The following is an 18,953-nucleotide window of genomic DNA, read 5'->3' as shown; positions in this document are numbered from 1 at the left end:
AGAGAGAGAGAGATTTAGAGAGAGAGAGAGAGATTTAGAGAGAGAGAGATTTAGAGAGAGAGAGAGAGAGATTTAGAGAGAGAGAGAGATTTAGAGAGAGAGAGAGAGAGATTTAGAGAGAGAGAGAGATTTAGAGAGAGATTTAGAGAGAGATTTAGAGAGAGAGAGAGAGATTTAGAGAGAGAGAGAGATTTAGAGAGAGAGAGAGATTTAGAGAGAGAGAGAGATTTAGAGAGAGAGATTTAGAGAGAGAGAGATTTAGAGAGAGAGAGATTTAGAGAGAGAGAGATTTAGAGAGAGAGAGAGATTTAGAGAGAGAGAGATTTAGAGAGAGAGAGATTTAGAGAGAGAGAGAGAGATTTAGAGAGAGAGAGAGAGAGAGAGATTTAGAGAGAGAGAGAGAGAGAGATTTAGAGAGAGAGAGATTTAGAGAGAGAGAGAGAGAGAGAGATTTAGAGAGAGAGAGAGATTTAGAGAGAGAGAGAGATTTAGAGAGAGAGAGAGATTTAGAGAGAGAGAGAGATTTAGAGGGAGAGAGAGATTTAGAGGGAGAGAGAGATTTAGAGGGAGAGAGAGATTTGGAGAGAGAGAGATTTGGAGAGGGAGAGAGAGAGAGAGAGAGAGGGAGAGAGAGAGAGAGAGATTTGGAGAGAGAGAGAGAGAGATTTGGAGAGAGAGAGAGAGAGATTTGGAGAGAGAGAGAGAGAGATTTGGAGAGAGAGAGAGAGAGATTTGGAGAGAGAGAGAGAGAGATTTGGAGAGAGAGAGAGAGATTTGGAGAGAGAGAGAGAGATTTGGAGAGAGAGAGAGAGATTTGGAGAGAGAGAGAGAGATTTGGAGAGAGAGAGATTTGGAGAGAGAGAGATTTGGAGAGAGAGAGAGAGATTTAGAGAGAGAGAGAGATTTAGAGAGAGAGAGAGATTTAGAGAGAGAGTTGTAGAATGAGCTTGCTGCTAATCACTGAAATGTGTTCCCACACCCAATAGAACTGAATAGCCAAAAACTGTAGTGCTGCCCCTTTAAAAAACTAACATGAATAGTAATGGCGAACCTTGGCACCCCAGATGTTTTGGAACTGCATTTCCCATGATGCTCAACTACGCTGCAGAGTGCATGAGCATCATGGGAAATGTAGTTCCAAAACATCTGGGGTGCCAAGGTTCGCCATCTCTGCCCTAATAAAATGTGAAAACACCAGAATGCTGTTTCCAACTTAAAATGCTGAAACCTTAATAACTGGTGTATAACTCAAATAAAAAACGAAGTGTATGGCAAAGGTGATATATACCACATAGACAAATATATTGTACATAAGAGAACACCATAAAACTGCGAAGTACCCCAAGTGCAATAGCAAGTGTGTGTGTGTGTGTGTAAATAAATATATATATATGTATGTATGTATGTATGTATGTATGTAGCGAATGCTGATTTGAGTGACAAATGCTAAAACTTGTAAAGATAAAGTTACCTCTTTTAGTTTACAAAGTTTGTATTAGACTACCTCAATGCAATTTGGAATGCACTTTGTCTTTGTCTCGATGGATTCAGATCGTCAAAGCCTTGGTAAAGCAATCTCCCAGGATCCCAGGCAATTCCCTTCAAATAATGCTGCTTCTTAGGGGTGTCAAATATCCACTCCCCATATTCCTTAAGAGCTTTAGCAAGCCTTCTAGACTACTACATTATAGATAGAACGTAAAGAAAGAAAAAAGGCTGTTATACTAGAATTCCAGATTCAGACTTTTATAATGAGTTTTCTTTAATATGTCATAAGACACAGGGCACCTCATAGAACTACTTGGGTTATGTTGCCAACTTCATGTAAATAGGCACTCTAAAAAAGTCAGGAGTCCCTGCCCAGGCATAAGCCTTACTATCTCAGCCATCTCCACTACCTTTTGTGGATTTTTAGTTCCTGGTTTATGGACTACTATGTAGGCGAAAAAAACACCTGGGTAACAAGCGTGGGTGCTCTACTTCGCCCTGCCTCCCTTTTGTGGGAGGATGAGGTGTTGGAGGAACATTCTTGGGAAGAGGTGGAAGGAAGCTTTTTATCAAAAATCTTCTGTTGGTTTGTCCTTTCAGGGAATAGTCTCACGGCCGGCCCCAAGCTGTCGCAGACAGATGACCATATCGGCCTTCCTTGGAGACATGGTGCAAACTAGCTTGAAGTTGCTACTTTCAGGGGCCTCCTCTAAAGTCACTGCATTTTGGTCATAATGGCTGCCTAAACATCCCAAATCTTTTCCTGTGCACCCCCACCTGCAGAAAGTGATGTATGCTTATTTAGGCTCAACCAAAAAAGGTGTTTTCACCTTTTTAAACATTTTGCTCAGCAGTACCCAGTGGAGAAAAATTCTGGAAGAAATGGTCATCCAACTGTTCATTTGGCCATTTCCTATATGAATAAAACCCTCATGGTGCCAGTGGATTAGGTCCCACAGTTTTTTACAAGTGGCATGGACTCCGCTACAGTGCATCTGGAAAGCCTTATTCCACAATGGGTTAAATTGATTATTTTCCTCAAAATTCTACAAACAATAGCCCATAATGACAACATGAAGGAAGTTTGTTTGAAATCTTTGCAAATTTATTAAAATTGGAAAAAAAATCACATGTACATAAGTATTAATTTGCTAAATACTTTGTTGAAGCACCAATTGCAGCCTCAAGTTTTCTCGAATATGCTCCACGCTTGGTACACCTATTTTTGGACAGTTTCTCCCATTCTATGCAGTACCTCTCAAGCTCCATCAGGTTGCATGGGAAGCATTGGTGCACAGCCATTTTCAGATCTCTCGAGTTCAAGTCTGGGCTCTGCCTGGGCCACGCAACGATATTCAGAGTTGTCCTGTAGCCACGCCTTAGTTTTCTTGACTGTGTGCTTATGGTCGTTGTCCTGTTGGAAGATGAACCTTTGCCCCAGTCTGAGGTCCAGAGCTCTCTGGAGCAGGTTTTCATTAAGGTCTCTGTCCATTGCTGCTTTCATCTTTCCCTCAATGCTTACTAGTCTCCCAGTTCCTGCCACTGAAAATCATCCCCACAGCATGATGCTGCCACCACTGTGCTTCACTGTAGGGATGGTATTGGCCAGGTGATGAGCAGTGCCTGGTTTCCTCCAGACATGGCGCTTGCCATTCTCTCGATCGCTCGGTTTGGCCGTGCGACGTGCTCTAGGAAGAGCCCCGGTAGTTCAAAACTGGTACAGCTCTCCAGGGACTCGTCTTGCCCAACCATCAACTGGATAAGAAGAAACTATGGATGCTCATACCGAAAGCTGCTCAGTTTTATATATATGACAGACTTCAACTTCGACCCCTACCAAACAATTATACAAACAATTATACAATTGTGTGGACTCAAAGTCAGACTTGGGTCTGCCGTTTGGTGTCAAGAGAATACAAGTTGGAGATTCACTGCTTTCCCCACTCCATGTTATGCACTCCAGGGTCTCTTTAGAGCCACTGGCAGTTTTCTTTGCAGCTCTGGAAAGGCTCAAGTCCTGGGGGTGGGTCATATTAAAGGGGGATAGATCTCACAGCTTCTATTCCAGCCTATTTAGGGTTTTCAAGTCAAAAGGGCAACATCCTGCCCTTTTCTGGACCTCAAGGGTCTCTAGTTGCTGAAGGTACAACAATTCCAGATAGTGTCTACCCGGTCAGTGATTACTTTCCTTCGTGCTTACTAGTCTCCCAGTTCCTGCCACTGAAAATCATCCCCACAGCATGATGCTGCCACCACCTGTCTTAAGGGCCAGTTCACACCAGATGCAGTTCCGTTTTTTTTCTGCACCAATATAGTCCTGGTCAGTTTCCGCTACAGAGCGAGGATCGGGAGCTGTGTGGGTCAGGGGAGAAATGCCTGATCTTCTGTTCATACAATGTATGAACAGCGATCAGTCATTTCCCCCAGTCAGTCCATGTCCCCCCTTCAGTTAGAACACACCCAGGGAACATACTTAAACCCTTCCTCGCCCCCTAATGTTAACCCCTTCCCTGCCAGTGGCATTTTTATAGTAATCAATGCATTTTTATAGCACTGAACGCTATAAAAATGCCAATGGTCCCAAAAATGTGTCAAGTGTCCGCCACCAATATTAGTAAAGAAAAATATTAATAAAAATGTCAAACTATCCCCTATTTTGTAAACGCTATAACTTTTGCGTAAACCAATCAAACGCTTTTTGCGTTTTTTTTTTTTTACAAAAAATATTTAGAAGAATATGTATTAGCCTAAACTGAGGAAAATTTGTTTTTTATATATTTTTGGGGATATTTATTACAGCAAAAAGTAAAAAATATTATTTTTTTTTTTCAAAATTGTCACTCCATTTTTTTGTTTTTATAGCGCAAAAAATAAAAACCGCAGAGGTGATCAAATACCACCAAAAGAAAGCTCTATTTGTGGGAAAAAAAGGACGCCAATTTTGTTTGGGAGCCACGTCGCACGACCGCCTAATTGTCAGTTAAAGCGACGCAGTGCCGAATCGCAAAAAGTGGTCCGGTCATTGACCAGCAATATGGTCCGGGGCTGAAGTGGTTAAACAAAACCGGTTTAAAGGCATAGCCAACTTTGTAGACCTTGTTTCATGTTATATCAATATTTAGAATCGGTTCACACAGGGGCAACTTGTCAGGCAACTTAGCCGCCTGGTAAGTCGCGCTCCGTTCTGTACTATGGAACCGTTCCAATAGGAGTGACTCAAATTGCTCCGACTTAGAAAAAGGTTCCTGTACGACTTTGGGAAGACTTCAGGGCGACTTGCATTGACTTCAATACAAAAGTAATTTTGCAAGTCACCTCTGAAGTCGTGTGCAGATCGCCTTGCCGAGTCGCTCAGCAAGTTGTGCTGCCCCAATGTGAACCGGCTCTTGGGGTGTAACGTGAAGCAGGGTTACATTGTCATGCCCCCTTCTTTAAACATTGCACTTTCAATGCATTAATGTGTTTCAAACCTCTGATGGCAAACATTTAATTTATGTGCTCTGCCCCCCCCCCCCCCCACATTGCTGATCTGTTTAAGATGATTGTACCTTTTAAGTTTCAACAGGGGGAAAAAGTGAAATACCACACAAGCGAATACAATTGTCACATTTTATATATGTTTTTGTTCACAGGAACACAGATTCTAGACTTCAAGGTCTTTTATTATATCACCACTTTGTTGCTTTGAAGGACCTTGTGCCCTCCACTATCCAAGAAGAGTTCTTACAGTATTGTGACCATCTTCCCTCAAAAGATCTCTCTGCATATCATTACATCCAGGACATACTAAGAGACTGGTCCAGCCAGGAAAAGTTGCCTGGAAACATCATTAAACTTTTGTTGACCTCCTTGCAGCAGTTTTATGCCGATGTAGATGATTCAGTTCGGGCCGCTGAGGCTTCCCATCGAGGATCCTTGTGGATTAACTTGGGCTTGCTACAGATTCACCTATGGCTGCCACAAACTACATTTGACCCAGCAATTAAGAAGAAATACAGATTGCAATATGCCGAAGAGGAGGTGAGTAACAAGAAAAATTTAAGTGGATGTTTGGACATAAGGGAAAAAAAAGCGGTACCTCTCGCCCTCTTAAAAATTCTGCAAGTACATCAATATATCCGTTGATTTTACTTGAAATCCTGTGTGCTTCCAACTTTGTGTTTGAGTTTACAAACTAATTTGGATTTTAGTTGCAGTAGTGGCATTGTTTTCTAAAGTCTCGTACACCTGATCGGACTTCCAAGGTGTCCGAAGGGGCGTTGGCCGTGGACTTGTTCTGCGTACAGACGGCAGATCTTTTTCAGCCAATATTCACGAAACTACGTGTTATTTTCTGCTCTTTAGCACCACCCTTTGGGCAACTTCTGCTAATGTTGTCTTATGGTTAGCATTGGTTCGGAGGATGCGTGTTTGTACTTTGGATTTTAATCTGGATTTGTGTACACACGATCGGATGATCCGACGGAACACATTTGTTGTAGGACAATTTGAGAGCATGCATAGCCACCATTTGTTGTCGGAAATTCCGGCAAACAATTGTCCGATGGAGCATACAGATGGTCGCATTATCCATTAAAACACGTCCATTGGACAATTGTTGTCGGAATATCCGATCGTGTGTACGGCCCTTTACAAGACTTAAAGCTGGCCCCCAGGATTTCTGCCACTTTGTAAAATCTGCTTGCTTGTAATGAGTCAAGTCCAGCAAGGTGCTTGCCATCTCGTGGACTTATCTCTTATTTACATCGGACCATTTTAGGGTGCTTAGAGTACAGCTTTGTACACCCTCTTACAGGATGACACTGTTCTCTCATACTGCAGCAGCTCTCGGGCTCAATTTGTTTGCCAATATATAGATATATATCGATATCTGTATCAATATATATCTATAACTCCAGAAGAAAATTGAACTATTATTTTCTGCTATGACTGGATAGAAATGTATATGTGATTAGTAACTTAATTTCCTTACTTTAACAAGCTCTTTTATTAAAGTGTTTAGCATTGCTTTGTTTTTTGTGTTTAGAAATGTTATTGCTGTTGCTAGAATGCATTAGGAAATTTTTGGTGCTTTTAGTTAGAGTAGAATAAAAATGAATCAAATAATCATAGTAAAGTTTATTTTAGGTTTTCAGAAGAAAAATTTGATTTTCCAATCACTCCCTATTTTACCCTTCACCGATGGTAGCATTTCAAAAATGGCAAATGTTTAGCTACTAGTTCTGTGGAAAGTTGATACAATGGTCCTTTTTCATTTTAAACACCTGATTTTGTTTGGATTAATATATTACATTTTATGGTTGATTAAACCCTTCATGCCTAAGCCTATTTCTGACATTTGTTGTTTTTTAAGTTAAAATCCGTATTTTTTGGCAGTGTTTTTTAAACGCAACTTTTTGAGAAAAGACACTTTCATGAATTTAAAAAGAACGAAACTGTCAAGTTAGCCCAATTCTTTTATATAATGTGAAAGATGATGTTACACCGAGTAAATAGATACCAAACCTGTCACGCTTTATAATTGCACGCACTCGTGGAATGGCGACAAACTACGGTACCTAAAAAATCTCCATAGGCGATGCTTTAAATTTTGTTTACAGTTACCAGGTTAGAGTTAGAGGAAGTCTATGGCTAGAATTATTGCTCTCGCTCTGACCATCGCGGTAATACCTCACGTGTGATTTGAACACAGTTTACATATACGGGGCGCGACTTCCGTATGCAGTTACTTTGCTGCGCGAGCTCGCTTAAAAAATGATTTTTTTTTTTCTCTTATTTTTATATTTGTGTTTTTAAAAAATTGATCACTCTTATTGCTGTCACAAAAAATGTAAACATCCCTTGTGACAGTAATAGGTGGTGACAGGTACACTCTATGGAGAGATCGGGGGTCTAAAAAAAACTCAATCCCTCCCTTTGACTTCAAAGTATTCAGATCGCCGAAAATGTCGATTCTGAATACTGTATTTTTTTTAAATCCGGCTCCATTGGCTGCCGAGTAAACCGGAGGGGACTTCGCTTCCGTGTTTACATTCAGGAGACTGGAATAAAGCCGTTTACGGCTTTGTTTCAGTCTGTGGCTAGGCGCCGGAAGTGGCGCATCGTGGATTGTGTCTCCCGATGGGACGGGAGGCCTGGTAAGAACGGTGGGAGGGGGGATATCCCCTCCTTCTCCGGGATAACAACCAAGCCTGCTTTCAGCCTGCAGCTGCGGGCATCATCCCGGTATAACCCCCAAAAGCCAAGGACGTATATGTGCGTACGCTCGGCAGCAAGGGGTTAAAATGTGTTCACATTCATGGTTCTGTATTGTACGATGTAGAAATCACATTGTTAATAAAATTGTTCTCATTAATCTGTTTTATGTACATTTTGATTTCAGTTACATCACCTGGAGTACGAATACAAAACAAGGAATTTGTCCAGCACTCTACTGACAGGAAAGGAGCTCATAGATGAGGATTTAAAGAAGCACATTCATCCACATATCAGGTGATTAATCTGCTCTAGTATTTAATTCAGGTGAGATGTAGGTTGGCCAGGTACTTCTTTATGGTACTTTTGGTACTATGGCAGCAAAAGCCTGCTCAAGAAACATAATTTTTGTCAGGGACCAAGAAGAGTTTCTTTCAGAATTTAAGGCTAAGAGGTGAGATTTCCTTTTGGAAAAAATCCTGAACTCCACTCCAGCAACAAACCACCTTCCCAATGAGAATGGGGGTGGGGGACATCTGGCAGCATTTGCAGTGGTGTGGACCTGGTATATCAGACTTCTAGGTTCACAACAATTGTGTCCATGGACAATAAGTTGAAGTTTGTGTCTTGCTGATTCTACTCTTTACATTCTCAAATGTGTGCTTGCTGCACTTGGCAAATGAGCAGCTTTGTTTGCTGTGCTGGACCTGTTCTTTTAGATTGTCGTTTCCTTTCCCCCTTTGCAGAACCAGAAAAGCTTCAGTAACTTTTTAGAGCCCAAGCTAAAATAGTGATTTGCTGCCCCTTCTGGATCTAAAGCACTTAAACAAGTTTCTGCATGTTCAAAAGTTCCATATGAAATCTGTAAGTGTTTTTCTGTTCATTAGAGGGACTTCCTGGCCTTGGTGGACATCAAGGTTGCCTACTCCCATACCCCAGTCTTTCCACCTCATCATGTGCTTGTGGTGAAGTAGCAGCATTTACAGTTTGTCTCTACCCTTTTGTCATTACCATGGTACCTTGAGTATTCACAAAGCTTCTGGCCCAAGTAGTTCTTCTGCAGGTCTTGCGGATACCTAATCTAGGGTATTTGGACGGTTTATGTTCTTGCTGGATCAGAGGACAGCCTCAAGGCCAACATGCAACAGATAGTGCAAGTCCTACAGAACTTTGGTTGGGTCCTCAATTTCCAAGTTAACCCTAGAGCCATTGCACTGACTGTAAGGTGTGGTTGTGTTCCTTGAAGTGTCCCTCTGCTGAAATTTGCATAAGGGTGCTGAGGTTTGATGGTAGGCAGTCCAGTATACTCCGTTTCATTCAAGACTTTTGCAACTAAATATCCTGATGGCATGGAACAAGAGAACTTTGATTTTGAACAAACCCATTCAAAAATAAGCGTTGCCTTGAATCTGTGTTTATCTAGACTTGCTCTGGAGTCTGAAATCCTTTCTACCTATAGCAGTGATGGCGAACCTTGGCACCCCAGCTGTTTTGGAACTACATTTTCCATAATGCTCCACTACACTGCAAATTGCATGAGCATCGTGGAAAATGTAGTTCCAAAACATCCGGGGTGCCAAGGTTCGCCATCACTGGCCTATAGTGTGGAAGGAGCTGACTATGGACAGGCAGCCATGTCTGGCTAGGGAAATGTAATTGGTTTGTCTAACTGTTCAGGCATGGTTGTCCGTCAAAATATTCTAGACCACAGGGCAATTTGGCTTGCCTTTCAACACTGGACCACCCTACTCTGGGCACTGCTGGTCAGACAACACTATGCCAGTCGCATACATCCACAAAGGTAGAACCAGAAAACAGGCAGCTCTCCAGCAGGCTAAGCTCATTTTAATTTGGGCAGAACCTAATGTTTCAGTCCTATCCACAATGCAAATTCCAGGCATTAAAAATGGGCATAAGGGTGACTTAAACTTCAGGGTGGTGCTCTATACACTCCATGTAATCAATTAACCTAATCTATGTATTGCCTTCCCCTCCCATAGCTGTTGAAGCCCAAATCCGGAAGGACTGTTATTTCCACCTTGCTTAAGACCAGAAAGCCTTCATCTTGTCTGTTTTTTGCCTCATGTGAAAAGCCTACTTTGCTTGGGCAGCTTCATGGTCGGAAATATTCTGTGGCATAGTGTCTATCCTCTCTTCAGCCAGAACTGGCCAAGTCCAAAGCTCAGAGGACTATTAAGGGTCAGGTTTCTGCTTTTGGCAGTGCTTTTTGGAGACTGTTGGAGAAATTTCACATTTCTTGGTGTGAGCTTTTCTACAAGGGATGGCTCACATTGTACTGCCAGTATGCTCTCCTTTGACTCCATGGGACCTCAACCTGATGTGTGTCCCCATTTTCTTTTAAGCAAGGTTGACATTCTTGTGGCTGTGGCTTTAATCTGAAGGGTGTCTGAACTTTATTCTATAAGCAACCATTTCTTGTTTTCCCCAGGGACTTGGAACTCCTTTTTTCCCTAAGGTGGACTCAGCATTTTATTTAAGTCATTACTTAACTTTACCTTCCCTGTTTCTGAAACCATCCTGAAGATATTGTTCTAAACTGCCTCGTAGTGATTGCTGTATGAGTCTATCTTGCAACCACGGCTTTGCGTCAGTCTGTTATTTGAAATTTCTCAAAATGCACAGGCTGCCTCTTGATCCACTAGCTATGTAGGTGAATTTGGCAGATCATTACTCAGGTGTATTAACTGTGTACCCCCCTTTTTCACAGTGAAGTTTCACTCTACCTGAAGTGCCAGTGCTTTGTGGGATTTTCAGCACCAAGCCTTTGTTTCTGGAGCCTGTAAAAACTGCCACCTGGTATGTGTGTGTGTTTTTCCAGTTTCTGGTTTTGTCGACTGGTCCTCCCAGGTGGTCCTGTAGGTGCCTTCTCTGTCTGTTCTCCTTTTATTCAGAGGCATTTTGGGAGCGAGTGGGATTATGCCGGGTTGAGTCAAGCTTTGCTTTTTGCCAGTGTCCAATTACCTGGAGGTGGAGCATAACCCATCAGTCAAAGAATGAACCCCTGTGTTTTATGCAAAATACTTAAAGGGATTGTACAGTCAAGTCAAAAATCAGTTGTTTGCAATATCATGAGTAACGCAAGTTACATTTAAAAAAATGTACTAACTGTAACTTTTTCTCTACTACAGTGTTCTACTACAGAGAATTCAAAAATTGAAAGCAGTGGTTCATAATCTTTCCAAAAAGCAAGCTTATCGTCCAAGTAGCTCCAGCTATGACGCATTGTACCAAGATGTCCAAAATTACCTCAACAGCATTGGCAAAATGACTTCTATTCAGGACTTCACTACTCGACTTCAGAAAGCCCTAGGTGGAAAGGGCACAAAATCTCGACAAGGTCTTAATAACCTCTTATCGGAAGAGGCAGCATGGCAGCGGTCACATCATCAGTTTAGAAAGCGCCTTGCAGAAGATTATTGCCATTATCCAGACATGGTAACTCCCCTTCAGGCTGCTATATTGCAAGTTCAGCACGGTGTGAGGATAATGGCCTCGGAACTCTTTACCACAATGAACAGTACCCTCATTTCCCCATCCAAGATAACAAGTTTGCTCACCTCTCTTCTCACTTTCCCCTCCACATGTGATATATTTCCAACGTATTTCTCTCGAGCGGATAGCTTGTGTTCTGTTGGTTCACTTGATATTCTAAAAAGTCTTAAAAAACTGTCTCAGAAATATCCATGCAAAGACCAGTCTACCCATGCAAAGGATCTAAGTTCCTGCCTCACTAAAGAACAGTTACTAATCAATGGTCTGCTTTACCTGCGTTCCCATGTTCTTTGCAAAGGAGAAATGGATGAGCAATCCTTGACGCTTTTTAGGCATATCAACCAGGTTAGTCTTTTTTCCATATTTTTTTTCCCTCTGGTATCAACATTTGTTTAAACACATACTATTGTACAACTGAAGGCTCCTGTAAAAGAGTCTAAAAAAAGTACCATGTGCAGTTACTGTATGATGCACTAGCCTCATGAAGTAAACAAATATCTTCCTTTACCTACCCTGCCTGAGGACAAATTCTAATTTTTGTGTTTTGTATGCTCCCCTTTCTCGGGGGGGGGGGGGGGGGGGCATGCGTGCGCAACCGAGGTGGCTCTGCCAATTTGAAAATTGGTAGGTGAGACTAGGTGGGCCCACTTGCAAATTGCTAGCTTTTTGTATATTATCTTTTTGTTCATTCAATTTTCAGATTGACAGCATATAAAATCGGTGTCTCCACCTTGCATTTCCATATATTTTTTTTTTTCTTTCCTTTCTCCCTTTCTTTCCCAATAAAAAAAAAAAAAACCTACATAACAACCCCCCCCCCCCCCGAACCCCCTACCCTACTAGAGGAAAACTAAAAAAAAAAAAACTATATATAGATTGTGTGTGTGTGTAGAATATATATATATATATATATATATATTTATATATATTTGATTTTCCCGTATATATATTCATCCTACCCCTAATGATTGGCAGTCAGCCATTAAACGCGTTGTATATACAACTAAGGCTTCATGTACACGGGACGTTGTTTAACCTCTCCTGAACAATTTAACTTGACAGCTAGAAACCGGTGACTTGTCCTCAATGTTCCCCTATGGGGGAAGTTCCTCCACTGACTGCGCAGGCGCAAACTTCCCGACGGAAATCCCCGAACCTCGTCCGGCATCCAGGCTCATTCTTTAACATCCCCGTGGATTGGAGGATGTTAAAAAAAGAGCCAGGAGGCCGAGCGAAGCGAGCCGTCCAAGCGCAGCGAGGACGTGAGGCCGACTGGCCACTTTCCTCTAAGTCCACGTCGCCCTGGATGCCGGCCGCCGTTCGAGGATTTCCATCAGCAAGTTTGCACCTGCGCAGTGCTTGAAGGAACTTTCCCGATGGCTGGAACCATCGGGAAAGTTCAGTTCGCGCATGCGCTGGAACTTCCGTGATACCTGGAACCAGCACGGCAGATCACCGGCATCTTAAAATGTCTGTTTAGTTGCGTTTACATGCCGTGTTTGTTTATTGCGGCATTTGTAAACAAATTTTTATTTTGTTAAAATGGAAAACATCTGTAAACGAAACGCTATCAACGCCCCTGTGTACATGTACTGATAAAATAACAATTCCCCACTGCTCTTAAACGTTTACCAGCAGCCGTGTACATGAGGCCTAAAGGTGCCCAGACCAGTCTATTTTAATCATGAATTTCAAAATGATCATCATGTACTGTTATGTGATTTATGCATTTATGATCTGTAATTTTATTTATACATTTATTTGTATCATATTATGTCCATTGATCGCCTTACATTTATTACAATTAGATTTAATAATTCTCTTATGATTATCTTTAAAATTCTATATTCATTATGCCTACAAATATCAAGGACCCCCTTACGGGGTTATGACACAAAACATTACATTTATTAACAATAATTCTTAGATCTACATATACAGTATATCTCTACCAATCACAAGTGAATGTTTCTATGTTTCTTCATCTTCCAGTATCAAGCATCAGCTTTGCTATGCTAGACTACCACCTGGTCTTCTGTATTAACATTTTGCTACCAGGTAGAGCAGGGGTAGGCAACCTGGGGCCCTCCAGCTGTTGCAGAACTACAAGTCCCATCATTCCTTTGGAGTAATTCTAACTGCCAGCTTTGCAATGCCTCATGAGAAATGTAGTTCCACAACAGTTGGAGGGCCCCAGGTTGCCTACCCATGAGGTAGAGGTTGCTGCCTCCTCTCATCCCAGCTTTGACATACAGTCCTTCAGGTAGTTTTGGGACACAAGCATTGCCAAGTTTTTCAATTTTCTGAATTGGATCTGTTAGGGATTGTTTGCCCACCTCTCAGTGCACTTGCCGTAAAATACTTTTCTTGAAGTCTGTTGAGGTGCACTCCCTCTGGTTTCTTGATCATGCTTTTGGTACTGCTTTGCTACAAAACTTGAGGCATACTGGTGGGGGGGGGGGGTCCTATACTCCCGTAGGCAGCATTATAGCCCAAAGGTGAAAGAGCCTCTGTGTAGTATAGTGTTCCGTCACATGTTGACTGTTGACATTTAACTTTGTTTTGACTTGTCATCCTGGATATGACAGTATTGTGATGCCCTGGGCAAATGATTGAGAGGTGAGTGAAACATATCTACATCAGAATTAAAAGCTTTTTTGCCTCCTCACATCTAAAAATATTATGCAAAACACAGGTAATCTGCATATTTTCCGGGTTAATCACTGAGAATTTGAATGCCTTCAATTCCACCAAACTCCATTTATTTTTTTTCTAGGCCATTATCAATGAGTGGGATGAGCAGGAGCAAAGAGTTAGAGACAGAGAACAGGAAGAGAACAGTCTTTTTAAATACAAGACTAAGAGTATTGGCTCAGGACTTTCAGAAGATCAAGAAGAGGAGAATGAATTCCGTTTGCACTATCCCACTTATGAACAGGTATGGCAGTAATGTAGAGAATTACATTTTATTCAAATCAAAGTTCAGAAGAATCTGAAAATCTTAGAATGTTGGATTCTCTGTGCTGGTTTCAGATAGTGTTAAAATGGTATTCTAAGCAGGTTTATTATGTTTAAGTTTAGTTTACTTTTATTTCAATATCCCTTTTCGTTTGCTCTAGGATTTTGCAGATATATCAGCACAGCCTAGTCTAGAAGAAAGTATGGCGACAGAAACCAGTGATGAAACAGAAGATGATATTTTGGTGTCTGAAAATTCAGCGCAGACTTTAATACTTACTCACCAGCAGTTATGTTTAAGTTCTGCCAAATCTCTATGGTATCACCAGAACTCAGAGCAGCATTATACCAAACATTACATCAAATTGTTCCTGTCATGTTATCAGACAAGCGGTGTCCTCATTGATAATCTGTACCCCCTAACCGGTATGTTTTTTCTTCTTTTTTTTTCCTTCAAATGTAATAAGAATATGTAACAGAATAGTATACATGCTTAAATATTTCTGACCTAATATGCAGAATTAGGAGAGCCTTGGACATAGCCGGAGAGGCCCGAGGACCTTGGCAAACATCGGAAAGGCTCGGGAACAGTATTTCTGTGTCTTTCCGAGCATTTCTGATCGGCGCCGTTTCTCAAAAATTGAGAAAAAAATGTTACTTGGTTATTAAATTTAGCATTTGGTTTTATATATATATAATATATTTCCCCTCTTAAATTTAGACCAAAATGTATTCTGCTACACTTGGGTAAAAATAACCCAAATCGGTGTATCTTATCTGTGTTTAAGTTAGTCTACAATCTTTGAGATATATTTATATTAAAATTACACATTACTCTGCATTTTTCAATAACTGCAAGCTCACATCTTTAGTTTGTCTCCAAACTTGATAGGTCCTTTTAAATACATTTTACTGTCAATGGCATTATTAATTATGTTTTTTTTTTTTTTTTTTTTTTCCCTAGGCTCTGAAGTGAATGATAATCTTCTGGGAAGTCATTTGCTGGCCAGTACTCTTCTTCAGAACACAATATCTGGAAACGCTTCCTCAGATATTATATTGCAGCAAGATGGTCCCTATGACTTCTATCAGCATCCTAATATCCAGCAGGCTAGGAGTTGTCATCTTGTGCTTAATCATTTCATCATAGAGATAAACAAGCTACTGGAACAATGGCCAGAACATCCTGCTTTGGTTCAGGTAAGAACTTCTTGATGCCAAAACCCAAGCACTATAGCGCTAATAATTTCAAAACTGTTTTGAACATAATTATTTCACGTACATTGATGTCGTATACTGTAAGGTTATACTGCTTTGTAAAAGAGGATTATATACGCTGCCCTGCTTGGAAAAAGCTAACTATAGCATTGCTAGCATTTTTTCCCCAAAAAAATTTCCCCGATTTTTACGAAGTGGATGGGAGGTAGCCTGATGTAAATAGACAGTGGAGTCCATTTTAAACCTGTGCCCCAAGTGCTCAGCGACGTCTGCCCATGTGAGTGGCCACGAAGGTGACATGATCACAAATTCCCTGCTTATCAGAGCTGATGCTTCTCCGTGTGAGAGGGGCCTAAGGGTTGTGAATTTTTTTATATTTAGAAGACCCAAGTAAATGCAGTATTGCAACTTCTACTTTTAATAAGGATGGTTCATTGGAACCAGGACTTGAATGTAAATGCCTTTTTAAAAGATTTAACTAACAAATCGGATAATCAAATTAGCTGGGGGGGTTCTAATTTTTCCACATTGGGCCATTCTTCTGACAAAACTAGACTTTTAAGTTACTAAAGACTTTACTGCTGAAGCCAGTTTTTTGTATATTATCTAAAGCATTGTATGTTTTGCAGCTTGTGGTTATAATTGACCGAATTCAAGGATTTCCATTGTCCAGCCCTCTTTCTAAATTCTTAAATGGTTTGGAGATGCTTCTAGCAAAATCTCAGGTAAGTGCAGCTACAATACTGTACCTTCAAATTCGGTTTGGTTTTTAAAGCTTATTGAACAAATAATTGCTGAAGGAAATATATGTAAGCGGCCATTGGTTACTTATTCCTAAAAATGCTAGTAGCATGGGTAATGCTGTTGATGGCTTTTGTAAATCGTACAGAAGTCTGGAATTTTGACTTTAAAATCTAGATTTAGTTTAAAGAAAGAAGCCCAAGGAGGAGGAATAGTACCTTTTTAAGATCTGTCCCTTGGGCTGCTGTATCCTTGTTTAACTGAAATCCCTACCAATGCCCCCCACCCCTGCCACTCTAATGTTCTGAAAGATGAACTAAGATCTGTCCGAAGCATTTATCAGGAGTGTCGACCTATGACTGCCTTTTCTGCCCAGCTTCTCCATTCATAGATACCAGTATGACAGCTTCATTGAATGAAACACAATCTTTGAATGGAAAGGGCTGACCTTAAAGCATCCACCCACCTTCATAGATTGCATTTCATTTATAGACACTGTATGAAAGGGTTTCTTTGGCTTCTCTGAATTAAAGGGTTTAGATGTAAAAGGTGGGTATAGCTGGGCACACGAGATGAGTGCCTGTGAGAACTCCCTTAGTTCTGTTACTCACCACCACACTGGAAGATTGTGGTTGAATGGTGGAGGGAGATTTCTGCTTAACAAGAACACTGCAGCACAAGTGAAATGTCTTACTGAAGTCAAGTAATATCCCTGGTGCTTTTCTTAAAGGAGTTGTAAAGTAAAAAAAAAAATTCACCTTCATGCAATCTATGCATTAAGGTGAAAAAACATCTGATGCTGCCGGAGCCCCCATTATGCTTACCTGACCCCTTGAAACTCTTGCGCGGTCCTGAGATCCTCTTCACCGCTCAGCCTGGCCGCTGATTGGCTAGAGCGGATGGATTGAGAGCAGCACAGCCATTGGCTGGCGCTGCTGTCAATCACATCCAGTGATACAGCTATGGCCGCTCGCTGTATTACGGGAGAGCACCCACAATTACACACCACCATGCGAGCTTGCTCGCATGACTGTGCTCAGTAGTTGCGGGGAGGACCAGAGACAACCGCCGAGGGACCCCAGAAGACGTGGATTGGGGCCACTCTGTGCAAAACGAACTGCACAGTTGAGGTAAGTATAACAATTAATTTAAAAGTAAAAAATTTCCTCTTTTGTTCTTGGATGGACACAGCAGCATTGACCTTAGGTTTATATATCCTTCCCTTCAGGAGAGGCAGAAAAAAACAGCACTTCAAGTGTTAACAAAACTTCTCTCAGTACAGCACCTCCCAGGGGGCGGGTCCTCCGGGTACATCCCACTCTCTTGCATCATGCAGTCTGTTTTATTCTGCCTAGCGTTAGGAGAAGACATGGCCCTTCTGGAGCCCATGTGCTCTGGAGATTTTTTGCGTTTTTATTTGGATTTTTCCTGCATTTTTGGATCCTGGAATCTACAATCAACTGCCAACTGGGTGACAGGCTGGATCTTGATCCTTGTAGTCCCCCCATGTTCGGCCATCGAGCGCGTGCCGGCCTTTAGCTAGGCCATCCACGACATGCCCCATTGCTCTAGGGGTGGCCGGTAAACTATATGCTACAGGGCGCACATATGACCGGTCTCTATGGCTGAGTCACAGTGTGCCGGGCCGACAGCCATGCCGCAAGCGAACGTTTGTTCTGTCTGGAATGCCTCCAGCCGGCGGTCGCAGGATGGGTAAGTAGTATCCCCTTGCCTTGGCAGGGTGGTGCGGCTGGTGCATTCCTGGGGAGGTTGATTGAGGGTTCGCCCGGCTTTCCTCTCTCCCTTCCTCTCCCTCTTTCCCCGTTCTGGGTGGTGGCTGTGAGGTGGGGGGGTCCGCCTGGGGGGTCTCCGTTACTGCCGGGGGGCTGTGCTGCTGTGAGGTGCTATTTTTATTACATTTATGGTGCTGGACTGTGTTCTGCTGTGTGTTACTAAGCTTTTAAAACACGTGTATGGCCGCTATTTTACCGGGGCCGCGGTTCTATGTATCAGCGGCCATTTTCTTGTAGCCCACATGCTGTTTTTCTGCATGTCGGTGGCCATCTTGGAAAAGTTTTTGGCCTTTAGTGTCTGAAATAACAGCGCAAAAGCCTGCAAATTTCTTCCTGAGGGACGGCACAGCACAGACAGCGCTCTCAGCTCTTCAGCAGCACTGCACTCTGGGGGTAAAAAGCGCCTGCGCTAGTGTCTGGGGTATCCAGTCAGCCCAGGACTCAGGAGGCGTCCCGCCTACCAATCAATGTACTGTAGCTCAGAGCGATCAAGTTGTGTCTCTCCAAGTGGTCTTTGGGTCTGCAGGACCGACCGGTCAGGATCCAGTCCGACAATGCCACGGCCGTGGCATACGTCAATCATCAGGGGGGCATGCAGAGCACATCCTCCGGTGGGCCGAAAGGTACTTTCCGGCTCTGTCGGCCGTGTACATTCCGGGGTACAGAACTGGCAGGCCGACTACCTAAGTCGCCAAACACTAGACCAAGGAGAATGGTCGCTACACCCGGAGGTGTTTCAGAGTCTGTGCCAAAGATGGGGCATTCCAGACGTGGACCTTCTGGCATCCCATCTCAATCGGAAGTTGTCACGGTTCGTGGCAAGGTCAAGAGACCCGTGGGCAGAGGCGTTGGTGGCACCATGGGGTCACTATCGCCTAATCTACGCCTTCCCTCGTCTGAAGCTTCTTCCTTGCCTGCTGCGCAGAGTGGAAGCCGAGGGGATACCAACAATCCTGATCGCTTCGGATTGGCCGCGCCGGCCCTGATCCGCGGACCTGGTGCGTCTGGTGGCAGACGTCCCCTGGTGTCTACCCCTGAGAAAAGGTC

The 18,953-nt window shown here is 42.5% G+C and overlaps 1 protein-coding gene across 1 annotated transcript in view; it reads left to right on the top strand.

The window, feature by feature from the left end:
* The window catches only part of MDN1 (midasin AAA ATPase 1), a 354,267-nt gene that overhangs the window by 256,103 nt on the left and 79,211 nt on the right, over nucleotides 1-18,953 (top strand). The window contains 7 exon segments of the mRNA XM_040347762.1: nucleotides 5,121-5,508; nucleotides 7,871-7,980; nucleotides 10,833-11,541; nucleotides 13,973-14,134; nucleotides 14,316-14,580; nucleotides 15,119-15,354; nucleotides 16,002-16,097. Of these exon segments, the coding sequence (XP_040203696.1) occupies nucleotides 5,121-5,508; nucleotides 7,871-7,980; nucleotides 10,833-11,541; nucleotides 13,973-14,134; nucleotides 14,316-14,580; nucleotides 15,119-15,354; nucleotides 16,002-16,097 (1,966 nt within the window).

The sequence above is a fragment of the Rana temporaria genome, chromosome 4, assembly GCF_905171775.1.
Source record: "Rana temporaria chromosome 4, aRanTem1.1, whole genome shotgun sequence".
NCBI classification, from domain to species: domain Eukaryota; kingdom Metazoa; phylum Chordata; class Amphibia; order Anura; family Ranidae; genus Rana; species Rana temporaria.
The sequence above is the reverse complement of the archived record's forward strand: the minus strand, read 5'-3'. Positions and strand labels throughout refer to the sequence as shown.